A 15487-nucleotide genomic window follows, 5' to 3' on the forward strand; every position below is an offset into this window, starting at 1 on the left:
TCCCTGCTCTGTCGGACAGGTGCCTGCCGATGACACCACCACAGCTCACCTTGACGGCTGCAGTGACATCATGTGAGAAATGACGCAGGCAGACCACGGAACAGTTTTCTCTAAATAGACATTTAATGATTTAAAATAGTGTGGTTGCAGACGGGGGGGGGAGAGAAGGGAAACAGGTGTTGGGCTGGAAAAGAGCGTAATTTTTTTTACTGGTTTTCTTCACAGCATTTCATGTTTTTTTTTGTTTTTGCAAAGCTGAATGTAAGGGGAGTCAAACTGATGAGGAATAAAAAGCACACAGCCAAGCAGGAAGGCATTGCTCTGACATGTTTCGACGATAATACAAAATGAAGGAATTTTTAACTCTTTAAATTTACAGTTATCAAACTAATAACACTGAATCCAAGTTCATTCATATGTAACAAATATATACAGATAATCAACAAAGAGGAAATGTGGCAGAACGAAGAGGCTTCATGTAAAAAATATCAGAGTGACCGATGAGTGTGTTATTGACCTGTGAGGAGGTGAGTACAGGAACTTTAAAACCAGAATCGTAACATCTGCTTTCAAGCTGTTTGACCCACTGTGATAGATTGTGTACAACTCTGCACCGAATCAGTTGGATGTAAACATTACTCCTGCTCTTCTTGGCCTCGCCCACACAGTAGTAAAATATAATTACTTTTTTAACCTACCCAAAGGCTCCATCTAATATTTGCATTGATCAGAAATGAATATAACTTCCAACAAATAATAAAAACTAAAGGAAAGCAGACACCGACAGTCCTCGGACCGACACCTGCCATTGGGAGCACATTAGCGGCTCGACTCCACCCACTCTTGATTTCCACCTGCCGGCTGCAGCGCTGCCTACTGGGTCCGGAGCTGGTAATCTGAGGAGGAAACGGAGAGACTTAATCAAATGGACAAAGAAAAAGGAGGGAATCAGAGAGAAATCCAGTGGAGGCGGCTGATGCCTTCCACCCAGAATGAATGGGACACAGAGGAAATGAGATGAGGGTGTGTGGCAATTAGTGGCAACATTAGAAAAAAGACCAACATGCGCAACCTCGGTAATATCTCAGTGTGAAGATCGACCAAAAAACAAAAAAGACAAGAAGTTCACTTTCTCACATTCTGCAGGACGTTGCCACATTGCTTCATGTTCTATAGTGTATCCCCTTTTCATAGAACTTCATCAGTACAGAGCTAGTTCCCACCACATTGCACTGCATTGCCCAACTGTTGCCTAATACATGCACATATGAGCACTCAGCATCAGTGAACTCTTAGCCTACCTCCATTTTGGGTGATGTAGCGCACCCACGGCAAGGCCTGGTATCCACTCTTCTCGATGATCTTCAGGTAACGCACCTGTTGAAGAGAAAGAAAAGAAAGATATGAAAATGTCTGATGGAGGACGACAGTAGTTTGCGTGAAAGGAATTTAAAATATAATATCTAACACTGGATTCTTCAAGGCAGGAAATGATGTAAATGGTTTATTTCTAATGCAAAATGATGGTAAAAGTTACTAATCCTAAACAAATTTACAATTTAAATGATTTATTCTGTGCAAGGTTTGCAGGGGACAGATCACAACATGCAAAACAAAAAAAACACCCTCACACCAAAAAGTAGAGCCACGAATTCACTAAATCTTATTGCAGGTTAGGACTCAAATTTTTCAGCAAACAAAAATAATTATAATATTTTCAAATGTGAAATTTCTTTTTTGTGACATTTGTGGTTAGGTTTGCACAATCAATCAAAATGTATTTGTATTGTCAACAATCACAAATCACAATTTGCTTTACAATCCGTACAAGGTGGGACATCCTCTGTTCTTAACCCTCGACTGATGTGAGGAAAAACTACCCCAAAAAAACTTTATACAGTTGCAATTTACTTTACTTCCTTTTGATTCTGAGCATATTTTATTATTTACTTTTAGGGTTAGACAGTAGAGTATGTGGGTTGCTTGTATGTAAACTGAAAAGCAGTTTATTGTACGAGACTGAGACAGATATAGTTTCTGATCCCAGCTAAAAACACAACTTCTGTGGCCGTGATCATCTGCTCAATAGCTCTGCAGCCTTTTTTTCCGTGAGTGTTTTATGCACAATGAATAAGGATGTTTCAATACTGTTTTTGCTCCAACTCATTGCTTTTTTCTGCAACGGAGCAAGCTACTAACTTTTCAAAAGACACAGGGGTCAACTACTTCAGTTTCCAAACGCCGATTCTCTGCTGAATTCCCCCTTTAAAGTTGTGGCAAGCTGATAGTAAGAGTAGTGGTGTTTATGAGGAAGCAGTAGTATGAGTAACAGTGAGAAGAAGGAAGCAGCTACAGGGCAGCTTTCAAGGTACACACAGAGTGAATTTGCATCACTGTTCTGTTCAGGGCTTGTGAGGAAAAAAAAGTGCACATCAGCATAATCAAGACAACTTTCACAAGCCATTAACCGACATTTCATCAGAGCTGTTACCACAGAGCTGGATTTCGAGAAGAGGCGATAAAAATACCCTGGCACACCGACCATCACTCAACATGATTGCACCCTGTTTTTCCCACTCAGGTGCCCAAAGAACTATAAAAAGAAACTTGAACAAAATGTCCTCGTTGGTTTTATATTCATAGTATTTATAAATGATGAAATATAACTTGATTTATTATAACATCTATTACAATTCCACCACAACAACATTGAGAAATCCCAGCTCATCTCAACATGTTTTATGTCGTTTCATCTCGAGGTGGTAATAATTATACATCACAAATAACTACATACACATTCATGTTTGCAGACATAACTTTCGCACGATCCCTTACACTTGTTAAAAAAAACAAGTTCTCACTATTGGGAGGGATGAGAAGCGTTAATGCTGACACGGTGCGACCCTCTCTCTGGGAGATGTCGCCCGTGCGATGTCGCCATCACGATGGTTCCCAGCTCAGAGCGGGACAGACAGGGCAGGAATTTGTGGGCAAGGCCTTTGGTAAGGCCTCGGTACTCGCCGCCTTGTTATTACCTTCCACTACACAGTGAGGTCAGAGGGAGACAGCGCCGTGGCCGCCAGACGCATGACGACAAACACATAGACGCGGGATCACCGAGTCTGCAGGCGCAGCACTTCTCGCTGAACCCAGGAGCCAAACATGCAGTCGGCCTGACCGTCGGTACAGAGTCAGCAGAATGGCATCAAAAGCCGTCCTCCGCAAAATATCATTATGGCTTGTAAGATGAGAAGAGGAAAGGAGACTGTTTGTTGTATCTCGTTCGGTAAGTACAGACTACATGTGTGGTCTGGACTTATCAGGATTTTGGTCGGAGCTACGGCCCCAAAAAGCATCTGCCAACATGTTTGGCTTCTCTCGACATCACCTAAAGACGGGAGGTTTGGAAATGTAACTACCGCTCTGCTCTCACTGCAACTCGGCCAAAGTGGCGGGTTACTCCATCTCTAGTAAAATTTACAAGGTGCAGTTACGTGCATCATACACACTTCACATGTGTGCTGCCCTGCACTTAGTGGTGGAGTTAAGAGGAACTTTCTCATGCTTTGATATTTACATGCATCTAATTAAACTTCGTGGGCTCTTCTCACACGTACAGAGCGGTGTTATTGACTGCATTAAGAGTCTGAAACCAGGCCTGCACTTACTCTGTAATAAGGCTCGACACAAGAGTTCGGTGGGAATATGGGTCTTAATAGTCTGTGTTTGTGATGCACCAACGTGTGACTGCTGAGAAAAGCTTCTGGTGCCTGAAGAGAGAATCATGGTTTTCTCAAACGTTGGGAACAAATTGTAAGAAGTCATATCTTAAAAATCTGAAAAATGAGTCCTCTCTAACACTCAGGTGATGTGGTTCCTCTGTGGTTTTCAAGTTGTTTATTGAGGAGTTTCATTGGTTTCATCATATTTTATTTTGATTTAGTTTAACTTCAGACATTTAACAACATGGGGCTGATGACTAACTTTGTAATGTGTATTTTTAGTATTCTATCGTATAACCATTGAAATAATTAGATCAGCATCATTTCAGATTCCTCCTGTATATTTATTGACATTAGTTTTTTCCTTAGTGACCTTAGTAAGAAATGTTTTTATGTGGCGCTATGACACCTCATTGACTTAAGATGTAAAAATTGTTGTCCAAATGGAGACGCAGGAGACGAACCGAGCAGATGCTGATTCCAGGTTGGACCAGCGCCTACGACTTGGCAAAGATTTTACAGGAAAGAACAAAACTGTGTTTATTTCTTTCAGCTGCCAAATTACCTTAAAAAATGACATTTCTTATCGAGTCACAATTAATTACAAGTAAGTTACGCTGCAATTAAACTGGGCTTGAGCCTCTCGTATCCGAGTGGGCTGCATAATGGCCACGCAACTTAATAATGATTTTTTTATTGACTTTCACAGGAAATGTGGACAAGCTGGAAAATATGACCTCTTGGTTCTTTTAATGAGATTAACGCAGAAAATGGCCTCAAAGTTAAAATGTAAATTGGAGTTTCTTTGTAAAAGATTCAGACCTTTTTATGGAAAATGCACTGGTGGCTGTTAAAGGTTTTTGAAGTACACATACAAGTTGAAAGAATTGATTAATGCTCAGTGACCAAGGCTGTTGAACAGATTTATACCCACACTTCCTTTAAAATTGCTTTAACAAGCATTTTTGCCAAAAGGACTTTGTAACACTACTTGAATAATAGGATTTAATTATCCATCTTTGGATTCAGAACTCAGTAAGTTTTATTGTAACAAAGTCTTTAAAAACAATACTGCTGCTTGTTTGGCACATTTTCTTGTCTGTGTTCTCAGTTCACCACATAATAGGAACTGACTATTCGCAATAACAATATTGAAACTCTTGAGGGAATAGTTGGTGAAGAGGTTAACCATAAACAGATGTGAAAGCTGATATGAAAAAAGATGTGTGCAATGTGTGAAGTCAACAGCTTACAAAATAAATAAAATAGTTTTCTTTCTATATTTCCTTTGATTTGTATTAGTGCCGTTGTATTATTGTATTTAAGCATCATTTTTTAAGTTTATTCATTTATAGACATGTGTTCTTACTTGTTTAGGGCAGTGTCAGTTATAACTGGTGCCATGTTCCTGTTTTGAATGACTGTCCTGGTATTTTACAACTTCTGGTTCAAACGACACTTGAAAATATGTAACTTGTAAAAGTCTTGTTTTAGGGGTTAAGGCAAAGTGTCAAATGAGTCTAGCTATTGAAAAACTGATGTGTAATTATGTAAAAACTGGGGAAAACACTGTTTTTGTGAAATCATATGATATATTGAAATAAGAGTTTGTAAAGTTGGCATTGTGTGCTCACATCGAGGCATGGGAAAACTTAATTTTGAGTTACTGTAGTGCTACACATATAATCACAGGACATCTGTGATTATACTGTATGTGCTGCACATGTGTGCAAGTCTGTGGTCAGCAAGAGTTTGCATTCAAACACCAAGGAAAAACATTATCTTCTCCCTCAGTTTCATGGGAATCACAATCAAAACCCAATGAATCTACTTATCTGTAACTGAGAATGACATTTTCTATCACTGTCATTAACATAGAGGCGAAGGTCCAAGTTCAGGTTGAAGAGCAGCAAAAAGAAAAGGAGTTTCAGTGTCAGAGCGCTGCCTTACTGCCCCCTCTGGCCAACAAAGAGACACAAATGAATTGTTTGAATTCCTGCTCTGAGAGAGAGGACATATGTGAGACCCAGCAGCGAGTCAGAAATTCTAAATCTGCAGTGACATGGAAACCTACAAGATATTTGGATTATGTGTGTATGTTCACTGGCTGATAATCAAACAGCACGTGAGCTGGATTTGTTTGAATCTTCTCTCTGGTGGTTTACTGAACAGGAACCAGTTTGACCAACTGTTAAAACAGATTCAGTAGATTCATCCGGAAATAAACACAGTGTATTTTCTATTAAAAACTCCCAAAGTCCGAAGTCCTCTTATCTCCCAGTGGAAAATTGCCTTTCAGCTCATTTAATCTCTACCCATGTGCTGCTTGCAGGTAGATTTACAAAATAACTGTTCAGTGAGTGTGTGTGTGTGCAGGACTCACCTGGATGCCTGAGGTGGTGAAGTACGGGATCTCAAACTTGACACTGATTGGTGGCTTCCCCTCCTTGTCTTCAGCCTCTACACTCGGCAGACCGAAGTGCGCTCGCATCAAATACTCTTTTCCACCCTGTGACAAGTAACAACAAAAACTCTTTAATACAAAACATGGGAAAAAACTATTGTGTTTTAATGTTTAAAGGGACGACATGATAAAAGAAAACACTGGAGGGTTCCACGTCGATTCACTTGCTTTCAGAGACGGACAATAAATACAACATCAAGTTTTTATCGTCACTAAGTAAATAACTACTGTTGAATTTCTGAAATCAAGTGAAGAAAATGAAATACTTCACCCCAGAAACCAAACAAAGGATGATATAATCATTTGTAACCGAGTGCATGTATTGAGGAGTCACTGCTCACAGGGAAGGACTTGATCGACCAGACGATCTCACTGTTCTCTGGGACCCACTTCACGCTGCCCACTGTGGTCTTGAATTTGGGTGAGTCGGCGTCCGTTGGCACAGGAATGTGGATTTCCACGTTGTTGGCCGTGGAACGCCTCTTGAACTGACTCTTCGCCTGAGAGGAGAAACAAGCACGTCAAGTTTAGCACCACGTTCCGCCTCAACAGAGGATCACGCCAGTTCATAATGATTGTGTTAAATTAGGGTTATTCAATTGGGATTAGTCATGCATAACAACAAGATACACAAACCATTACGGTATACTCTGCAAAGAACGTGAACAACCCAGAAGTCAGACTGAAAGTTATCACAGTCCAGTCATTTGTCTGGAGACTTCTTAAAGTTTTTTACATTAACAATAGGACCCTGGTTAAACAGAAGTGAACAGGCTTCAAGAGATGACCGAGAAAGTAACAAACCTTGATCATGTACTCGATCCGACTGTGGGAGTGTTTCTCAATAACCGATTCAATCCAGATCAAGGGTTTCACCTGTGACACAACAACACACACGTGTTTACTTACACATTCACGTTAAACAGGTTCTCTCACGTTTGACAAACACAGCAGCTAAAATAGCACATGACGCAGTCACCACCCAGTGGATAGACTGCATTACTACACCTTGAACCAATGATGAAAGTAGAAGAATAAAACAAAAGTTTGCTTTGTTTCCACAACCACCAACACAAACAACAAATAGTCCTATAATCATGGTTGTTTTGTGTGGAACCAGTGTTGTGTTGTGGTCAGTGTTGCGAAGAGGAAATGTAGGGAAAAGCACACATTGCGCCACTTGACACGTTGTGTAATTAAGCAACATGTTTCTTGGTGTATCCATTTACAGCATATGAGATGAAAAAACACTAGATTTCTGAGGCTGATACTGACGTTGACATTAGAAGGTTTAATCACTTATGAAGCACTGACTTTTTTATTGAATGAAAACAACAATTTCATCCCTCAAAAGAATTCTGCTCCATAGTTCTACTTCCTGTCTCACAGGATAGGAAACTATTGTGAAACATTCCATCATATTTTAAACCTTCTTAGCACAATGTACTTGATCATAGCATATTACTCATTATATGATTGTCATGTCTGAATCATGACGATGCTTTTGGTAACTGAAGTACGTGTTGTCTGGTTGATGATGAATCTGCGTCTGGTTGCGGTTCATCTTTCCGGGCAATATTATCTAATGTACTGAGTAACTGTGCCTTTCATCAGGAGTTGTTGTAAATATTGCTGTTCAATTAAACAAATGCACTGTATCTCCAGAAGAGTAGATATGGCAACAATGATAGATTAAGGGATTTTGAATAGTTTAATTACTTTTCCATTTTTCTCAATATTACAACAATATTTGTTTGTTAAGATTTTTTGTCAGTAGCACTAGAACAAATCAATCCAACTAGATTCCCACTTCTTTGAAATAAGACTGATTTTCGGGTTATTAGATTGGACAATGTCCGAGTCTATAAGTCTGTCTAACTATCTGACTATTTATTTTGCTGCAGTCCATCGGGGGAGTGAGTTGGTTTTAATCCACAGTACTCACATGAGTGTTGAGGCGATAGGACATGAGCTCAAACTCTCCATCCGGAGGGATGAAGGAGATTGTGCGGTCGTTCTCAAAGCGAGACAGGCGGACACACTGGTGGAACTTGACATCTTCCAGCTCTACTGATTTACTCTTCCCTCCTACAGGTACAAAATAAAGATCATTTCAGAAGGATACAATTACCAGAAGAATGTACCAGCATCACATGAACTGGTATATTGCATATTTTGTGATCAGCATGTGGTAACACATGGATGTGAAATATGACACAGGACTATCCAGTGAGTAAGGAAGGGAGAGCAATCTCGCTGCAAACTTTGAAAGTGTTATTTGTTATTATCACAACTCATTTATTCCATCATGCAGCTCCTTGTAGCTCAAATCATCTTTTACCAGAATCAGACCACAGTCTGTCACGAGAGGGAACTCACGTCCAGTGTTTTCAAACAGAACCTTGTCGTTAAGGCCCAGCCGCAACTCGGGCATCCCAGACAGGAAGACACGCATCTTAATGGAGCCGACGATCTCACTGCGAAGAACATTACCATTGGCACTGACCTGAAAATGTCAAATTCACAGCTGGTGTCAGAGGACCTGTTCATAGCTGCATGTATCTTAGAGGATTCAATCACAAGTGGACAGCTCTAACAGTGCAGTTCACATGAATGTGTATTGTAGTAATGGTCACAAATAAAACAATGCAATGGAAACACTGAGAAGCATAAAAATATTATAAAACTGTAGCGGGTGGGGGGGGGGGTATAATCTGAGTAGCAGAGAAAACCAGACAAAATCAGATTGTTTAACAGTCCGAGTGTGTTGTGACACACACAGTGAGGAAGTATAGCAGCTCTGTGACTGGCATTCCTTAAGCAACACAGTGCTAAAACAGGCAGTTCCTACCAGGAGGTTGACTGACTCAATGACGTCCAGGAAAACCTCGTTCTTCCTGTACTTGATGCCCTCTGACCTCCAGGAGACAGCGTTGGTGACAGTGGCGGGGGGTCGCGGGGCGCCAGTGTCTAGCTTGTGCCCCTCCTGGGTAATGTATCTAAGAGACGAAAAAAATAAACACTGAGGCAAAACTGAGGGGAAAAAAAAGGAAATCAACTGTCTGCGGTGGCGAGTTCCCAGAAAGCATCAAAGAAGAACAGAGACTTTCATGGTTATCGTGTTACTGTTGTCAGAGAACATTGGGGGGGAAATCCAGAGTTTGTTTGCTGCAGCAACGACAGGGCTGAAAGTTTGAATGGTCATTTGTGGTTCTTTTACAGAACAATAAGCTCCTATTGACGTATAGACATGAGAAAACAACAGCAGTAACACAAAGTAGCCTGTAAACACAGTTTTTTACACCTGTCAAAAAGCTCAACTTACAGTCAGAGAAATATCAACACACAAAATGAACCATGACTTTGCTAATTGACTAAATTGATTATTAAGGTTTATTTAAGCTACTCAGTTGTTGCAGCTATTTTCTGTCCCTTTTAACTTTTAAAAGCATAAACTTTGCTTTAGTTCGGGCTCTGGGAAAGACAGATGAGCGTTTGTTATGTTTGTTGGGCATTTTATAGACTAAAGAACAATCAGATTATAATCTAAAGGTTAATCGATAAGGACAGTACTAGTTTGTGGCAGTGAGACTGTGACTCACAGAGGATACTTACTCTTGCAGAATCTTGCTGTCAGTGGTCTGAGGATAGCCAAAGTCCATCAGCTCATCCATCAGCTCATAAATGATGACAAAGTTATCTCTAATGCTCTCCTCCTCCAATTCCTTGAAATACTCTGAAAAAACCTGAAGAACACAAATGTTGATTCATAAACTTGTCTCTAAACCACACATGCCTTTGTTTGAGTTGTGTATTAACCGAAGCCGGTAAAAGAGCTCCAACATACCTGAACTATTTTGTACAAGAAGGAAAACACCAGCGAAACGCTAGCATTTTTCTTGGATGTTGCAACCACTGATGTGTTGTGTGTTAAGAAATTGAACGGAGCAAGAGTTTAAAGTCAAAGCAGTCACAAAAAGTGAATAACCAGGTTTTGAGAAGTTGCAGGTTAACAGGGAAGGATACAGTAGAGGTTATTGTGTTTGATCCACATGAAACGGACACCCCCGTGGGACAGGATCGGAGACAGCGTCCCCTCCTCCTCTTTGTCCATCAGAAGGGTCATGAAGTGCTCGATCTCCGACATGTCCACATCTCCCCGGTAATTTCGGCACACCAGGACCTGAGAGGAACAAACGGTACTGGTGAAGCTGGGAAGGGCTGCAAACCAGGGGCCTGCTCCAGAGAGCCGGTTGAACCCAACCCTGAACTCTTGAGCTGAGTAAATAAAGAGCAGGGCCTCCATTTTAATACAGTGCAGCCAGAAATATCTTTCAGGAGGATGAGTGAAACAATCAGGGTTTGTTTCTGCAACAGACCTAAAGTGATACTTGTTTCTGGACCAGGAAAATGTTTCTCTCAACCCAGGATTATCAGAATCAAGAGAATGTCACTAAACTCACTCTCTGCAACACGCCCCTGAGGATTATTGTTATTGATGAATTAGCAGATTGAAAAGTATGGAGTAAAGTTAATCATATAATCAAAATCAAATGCATTCTTACATGTGTGCATTCCTACATCTATTCTTTAATCTTTAACCACACATCATGAGATTAGTGTCACCCTGATATAAACTGTGTAAATGGAAAAAAAAAATGGGTATTTAAATCCCCCTAAACCCGAACAGAGGTAAACATATCTGCAGTATCACTTGACACATTTAATAATAAGAACTTAGCGTCACTATTTTGTCAAACATATGTGCACTCCACCCTTAACTCCTGGGGAACTGGATGCCTTCAATTCAACCTTGATGAGTAACTTTAAAGCCGAAGTGACCAGAAGACGATCAGGGCTGAAAATACATTGCGTGAATATAGTTCAAATGTGCGTAAAGTGTTGCATGGAAGCACAAAACGCGTGAGTTGGAGGAATTTGCAAGGTGAGTGTGGCTGCTAGCTAACAGCTGACACCACCTGCAGGTTAGCCAGCGGCCTGATGTCTTCTTCAGGTTTTAAGACAATGTCTCACAAACCTCCTTCTTCTAGGTCACACTCACAACTTCAAGATTAAACCCGAAACCTGGACACTTAGCGAATCAACCCGTGCTAACGCGTTAGCTGCTCTGCTGCCGGAATCGGCCACATCATAATCTGTCACTGAGGAATGTGTCCGCTAGGCTAACAGCTAGCATTAGCATCGGAGCAGCCCCCCGGGTCCCGTTATCTCACCTTTCCTTTTAAATCCAAGACGTACACGGCGCTCGCAGACATCTTGGATTAATTTACACGCGTTTTTAAAGACGAAAGTTCCTTCGGGATGAATTCAAACTAACAGATTTTAATTCATAATACTGGAGGATGGAGGAAAGAGAGGCTTCCTCGTTTTTTTTTTACCCTCACACCGACCGGGCCTCTCTCTACAGAGCGCCCCCTAGGAGAAGGAGGAATCAGCGCAGGAGGCAGAGAAAAGGTATTGACGGTTTATTCTTTGATTTTAATTTAGACATGTCTAAATAATAATAATAATAATAATAATAATATTTTTTCACACATCACCGTTCAAAACACAATAACAAGGTGCTTTACAAGTTAAAAATAAATGAAGGCAAACAATAGGAAGCAATTAAAACCCATTTCAAGATCACACGACACTACAGCGCAAATGCAATCTTCATATTCTAGGAGGTGAATCAGTAAGAGAGGAGCTTGAGAGGAGGCATCATTACCACGCCCCCCACTATCAGGCTTGTTCTGAATTATTTACTAATTTTTTAAAAAGTGTCTTGATGGGGGTGGAAAATATCTGACGAAAGTGTTCAGGCAAGAGGAATCATTTCCAGAAAATTTGAAATGATCTCATGGATTCTGAGTTGCGTTCGTCTGCTTCTTTCATGTCGACCATCTCTGTTTTTGTTCCTGTAGCTTCCTCTACTGGAGAAGTGAATGATCTGCACAAGACAAGCAACGTGTGGCATCTGCTGCTCCTGCAACTTGATGATCACCACAAGATAGCACCATACTGCAAGAGTGAGAGGGAGCGGCTCAGAGTTAAATAAGACAGTATGTGATGAATAAGAATTTACTGATGACTACAAACAACAGGAAATTATCAAGTTAGAAAATCCTAAGTCAGTTTAAGAAGAAAGTTAATTTTAATCATTGTCATCCATGCATTTTATTTAAATCATGTTTCCTTCCCGTGACCCTTTTATGTGACTTTTTAGTGCAGTGTTGTGATGTGTGTCGTACCAACCCTCACATCCTTCACCAAATCACATGTCTCAAAGAGACTGGGAGTAAAGCTAAACTGAACAACCTCAGTGTGTCATTACACCCTTATTTACTTATTATTCCAAACCCATAGACTATTGTGATGTAGCCTGGCTTGCAGTAGGTGTTCCAGATCATCCCAGCAGTGTTTGAAGTCAGGGTTATGTGCCGGCCGGCCAAATTCTGCCACAGCCAACTGGTGCATACATGTGTTATTCACCCAGCATCCATACCACTTGTACTTCGAGGGGGAAGTTGGAGCCAATCAGGGTACACCCGGGACAGGTTGCCAGCGAATCACAGGGCCAACGTACAAAGATAAACAACCATTCACTCATATTTACACAGTCAATTAAGAGTCTCGTATTAACGTAATGTGAATCTGCATGTCTTCGGACTGTGGGAATGAAGCTGAAGTACCTGGAGAAAACCTAAACAAATACAGGGAGAACAAGCATAAAGGAAGACCGCAGGACTCAAACAGTGCTAATCATCACACTGTGCCTCCCACTGTTCCACCCTATACTTGTATTGTAGCTTTAAAACAAACTAACTAGACCTAAGTAATGACCTTTATCAAACCATTTGAAATAAGCCACATAGATGAAAAGCACACAACAATGTTACAGTTGGTATGTGTCAGCATACATTTAGTAAAGTCCACTAGCAACAGGCTTTCACATCCTCACTTACCTTTAATCAGCCACTCACTATGAATTTCTATTACTATTGTCCAACAGTGAAAATGAGTGTGTCAATCTTAATTTAAGTTGTGATTTCACTGTCATGAATGCTGTCGCGGTCCAAACTCCAATCGCGCTTCACCCAAACAGAACACAGCTGATCATCTCACCGACTGTGACTGCTGATGTGCGAAAACCTAAACGGCAGCCAAGCAACAAATAATGACTTCATCAGAGTCAACAAGACCACTGAAACTTAAGTAGAAGAATCTCTGCTGCTCGAATCTAAAAATATACCTCTTATTAATGTGTCAGTGTATTATGCTACACAAAGCTACCGGAGTAATTATTGAGTTGGTACGGGCTTAGCATTAAGCCTGTCATTATTAGCATGCTCGTGTACAGCAACACAAGCAGGTGAGTATTGTGACACAGCGATGAGGATGTGAAGCAATGACAGATGGTGAAAAGGTGCAGGAGCAGGGCCGGATCCACGGGCAGGGTCCCCTCCTCTTGGTGTGAAAAGCCTTTCAGCGCCGGGCTTGTGCGAGCCAACTGTGCCTCCTCAAAGTGACAGATGTCTGATCCCTTGGCTGGTAAGATGGAGCCTAGACATTGTCAGGAGTCCGAGATACAACTGGACTGGGTTACACGGCCAAATATAACAGGTTGCCGCGTCTATAGTCAGCATTGGTGTTTGGGATTCATTGGATGTAGTTGTGTAGTTGATGGACGTGTTGGTACAGAAGGCGGGCGTGTTTGCGTTGGTTGACGACTGGGCTTGTCTCACTACACTGTGACTCACCATAAACACACAGGTGTTGCTGCGTACACTGACAAAGTAAACTTTTGCAATCATACATGTACATATAATTATTTCCTTTGGCTGATCACTGCACTGAATGCAACATTTTCTGTTGACGTGTACAGCCTTTACTGTAACATCCGTGTTTACATATCCCTCGCATGACATCAAGTGCTGCTAAAAGTGTCCCAGTCAGTGTTCTTCATTCATATACACTCTAATCTGTTACACTATTCCCATAGCTTTGTGATTTATACTTAGCAGGACTTTGAGTCTACTCCCAAGGCGATCCTGTGGCTTTTCGGGGAGTTTTTACCATACAAGGAGAAGAAGAGTTTAGCTCGGTTTCCTGTGGGAGGGTTCTGATTTCTCTCCCTCACCTCCTCTCTCTTACGCTCCTCGTTCTTCTCTCCTGGCTCTGCTCCCAAACCATCCTCTCTGCTCCCTGCACAGCCAGCTCTGACTTACTACACAACCAGGACAAGCCATCAGTTACGACATTTTTATGAGACGCCTCCAAAATCAATATTTGTTACCTTATTTTATCAGAATAATATCTAAGTAATATCAACATGTAGCAGCGAGCAGCCTGACAGACCAAATAAGGCCCACAGTCTTATCATTGCAGGTCATGATGTATAAACGTTAGTTAAACCCTGAGTTTGTGCAGCGATTAAACTGCCAACACTTTCACACAGTTGTGCCAAAAAAGGCTCCAGTTTCAATGTGTCATTAAAGACAACACTTGCAGTCGACTAAAGTTGACTGAAAAGCATTTTCAGGGTTGTGACTGTACATGTTTCACATAATCCAATGATTTATTTTAAATGCTTTATTTTGCTTTTAAGTGTTCTTATCTCACGAAGGAGGATTTTTGAAGAATCACGGTTTTCATGGAAACAGCAGCATCACGCTCCTCAAAGTTGAAGCACCTGCAAGCAAACAGATTCAGGTTCAGGTTTGGTTTATATTCACTCATCCTGGACATCGTTCTCTGTGCCACACAAGACCCCAACCAGCCAGGATAATGTCTGCAAAAGGAATAATAACAACCAGGTCGTCAAAACATGAAAAATCTGAGATGCATCTGTCGGAGTTTATCTTCAGATGTCACTTGAATGGCCGCTGGACGCCTCACCTTTCTTTGACTTTCCTTGTAATCTTTATTTTTAGCTGGGGCAGCTGGCACAGTGGAGCTGAGAGAAAGCACACAGGTCCATCAGCGTTGATGTCATTATGGTACACGCGTGCACACACACACACACACACACACACACACACACACACACACACACACACACACACACACACACACACACAATCCCATTCTATTTCAGTTTTAACACTGTTCACCAATATTAATTGTAAATTACAGAGATAGATTTCCTTTTCTTTCTCGTTTGCTTTTCTTGCCATTTGGTTTCTAATTCAAACTTTCATGTGGAAACATGTTAAACTTAAAAGAGACTGTACATCATATGAAGGGCAATATAAGAGAGTCTATACCACAAATGACCTACTTTCCAAATATGTTATTG

At 41.0% G+C, this 15487-nt stretch overlaps 1 protein-coding gene across 1 annotated transcript; it reads right to left on the reverse strand.

Annotated features, from left to right (window-relative positions):
- Nucleotides 1-234: 234 nt before the first annotated feature.
- On the reverse strand, nt 235-11603 carry ap1m1 (adaptor related protein complex 1 subunit mu 1). The gene is made up of 12 exons (XM_034612637.1): nt 11421-11603; nt 10213-10369; nt 10034-10101; nt 9802-9932; nt 9038-9185; nt 8566-8692; nt 8132-8274; nt 6991-7062; nt 6528-6686; nt 6106-6231; nt 1302-1377; nt 235-896 (listed from the first exon to the last, which is right to left on the reverse strand). The coding sequence occupies exons 1-12, from the start codon at nt 11460-11462 to the stop codon at nt 874-876; spliced, it is 1272 nt and encodes a 423-aa protein (XP_034468528.1). The 5' UTR covers nt 11463-11603; the 3' UTR covers nt 235-873.
- Between the last annotated feature and the right edge of the window lie 3884 nt (nt 11604-15487).

The sequence above is a fragment of the Hippoglossus hippoglossus genome, chromosome 17 (assembly GCF_009819705.1).
Source record: "Hippoglossus hippoglossus isolate fHipHip1 chromosome 17, fHipHip1.pri, whole genome shotgun sequence".
Taxonomy (NCBI): domain Eukaryota; kingdom Metazoa; phylum Chordata; class Actinopteri; order Pleuronectiformes; family Pleuronectidae; genus Hippoglossus; species Hippoglossus hippoglossus.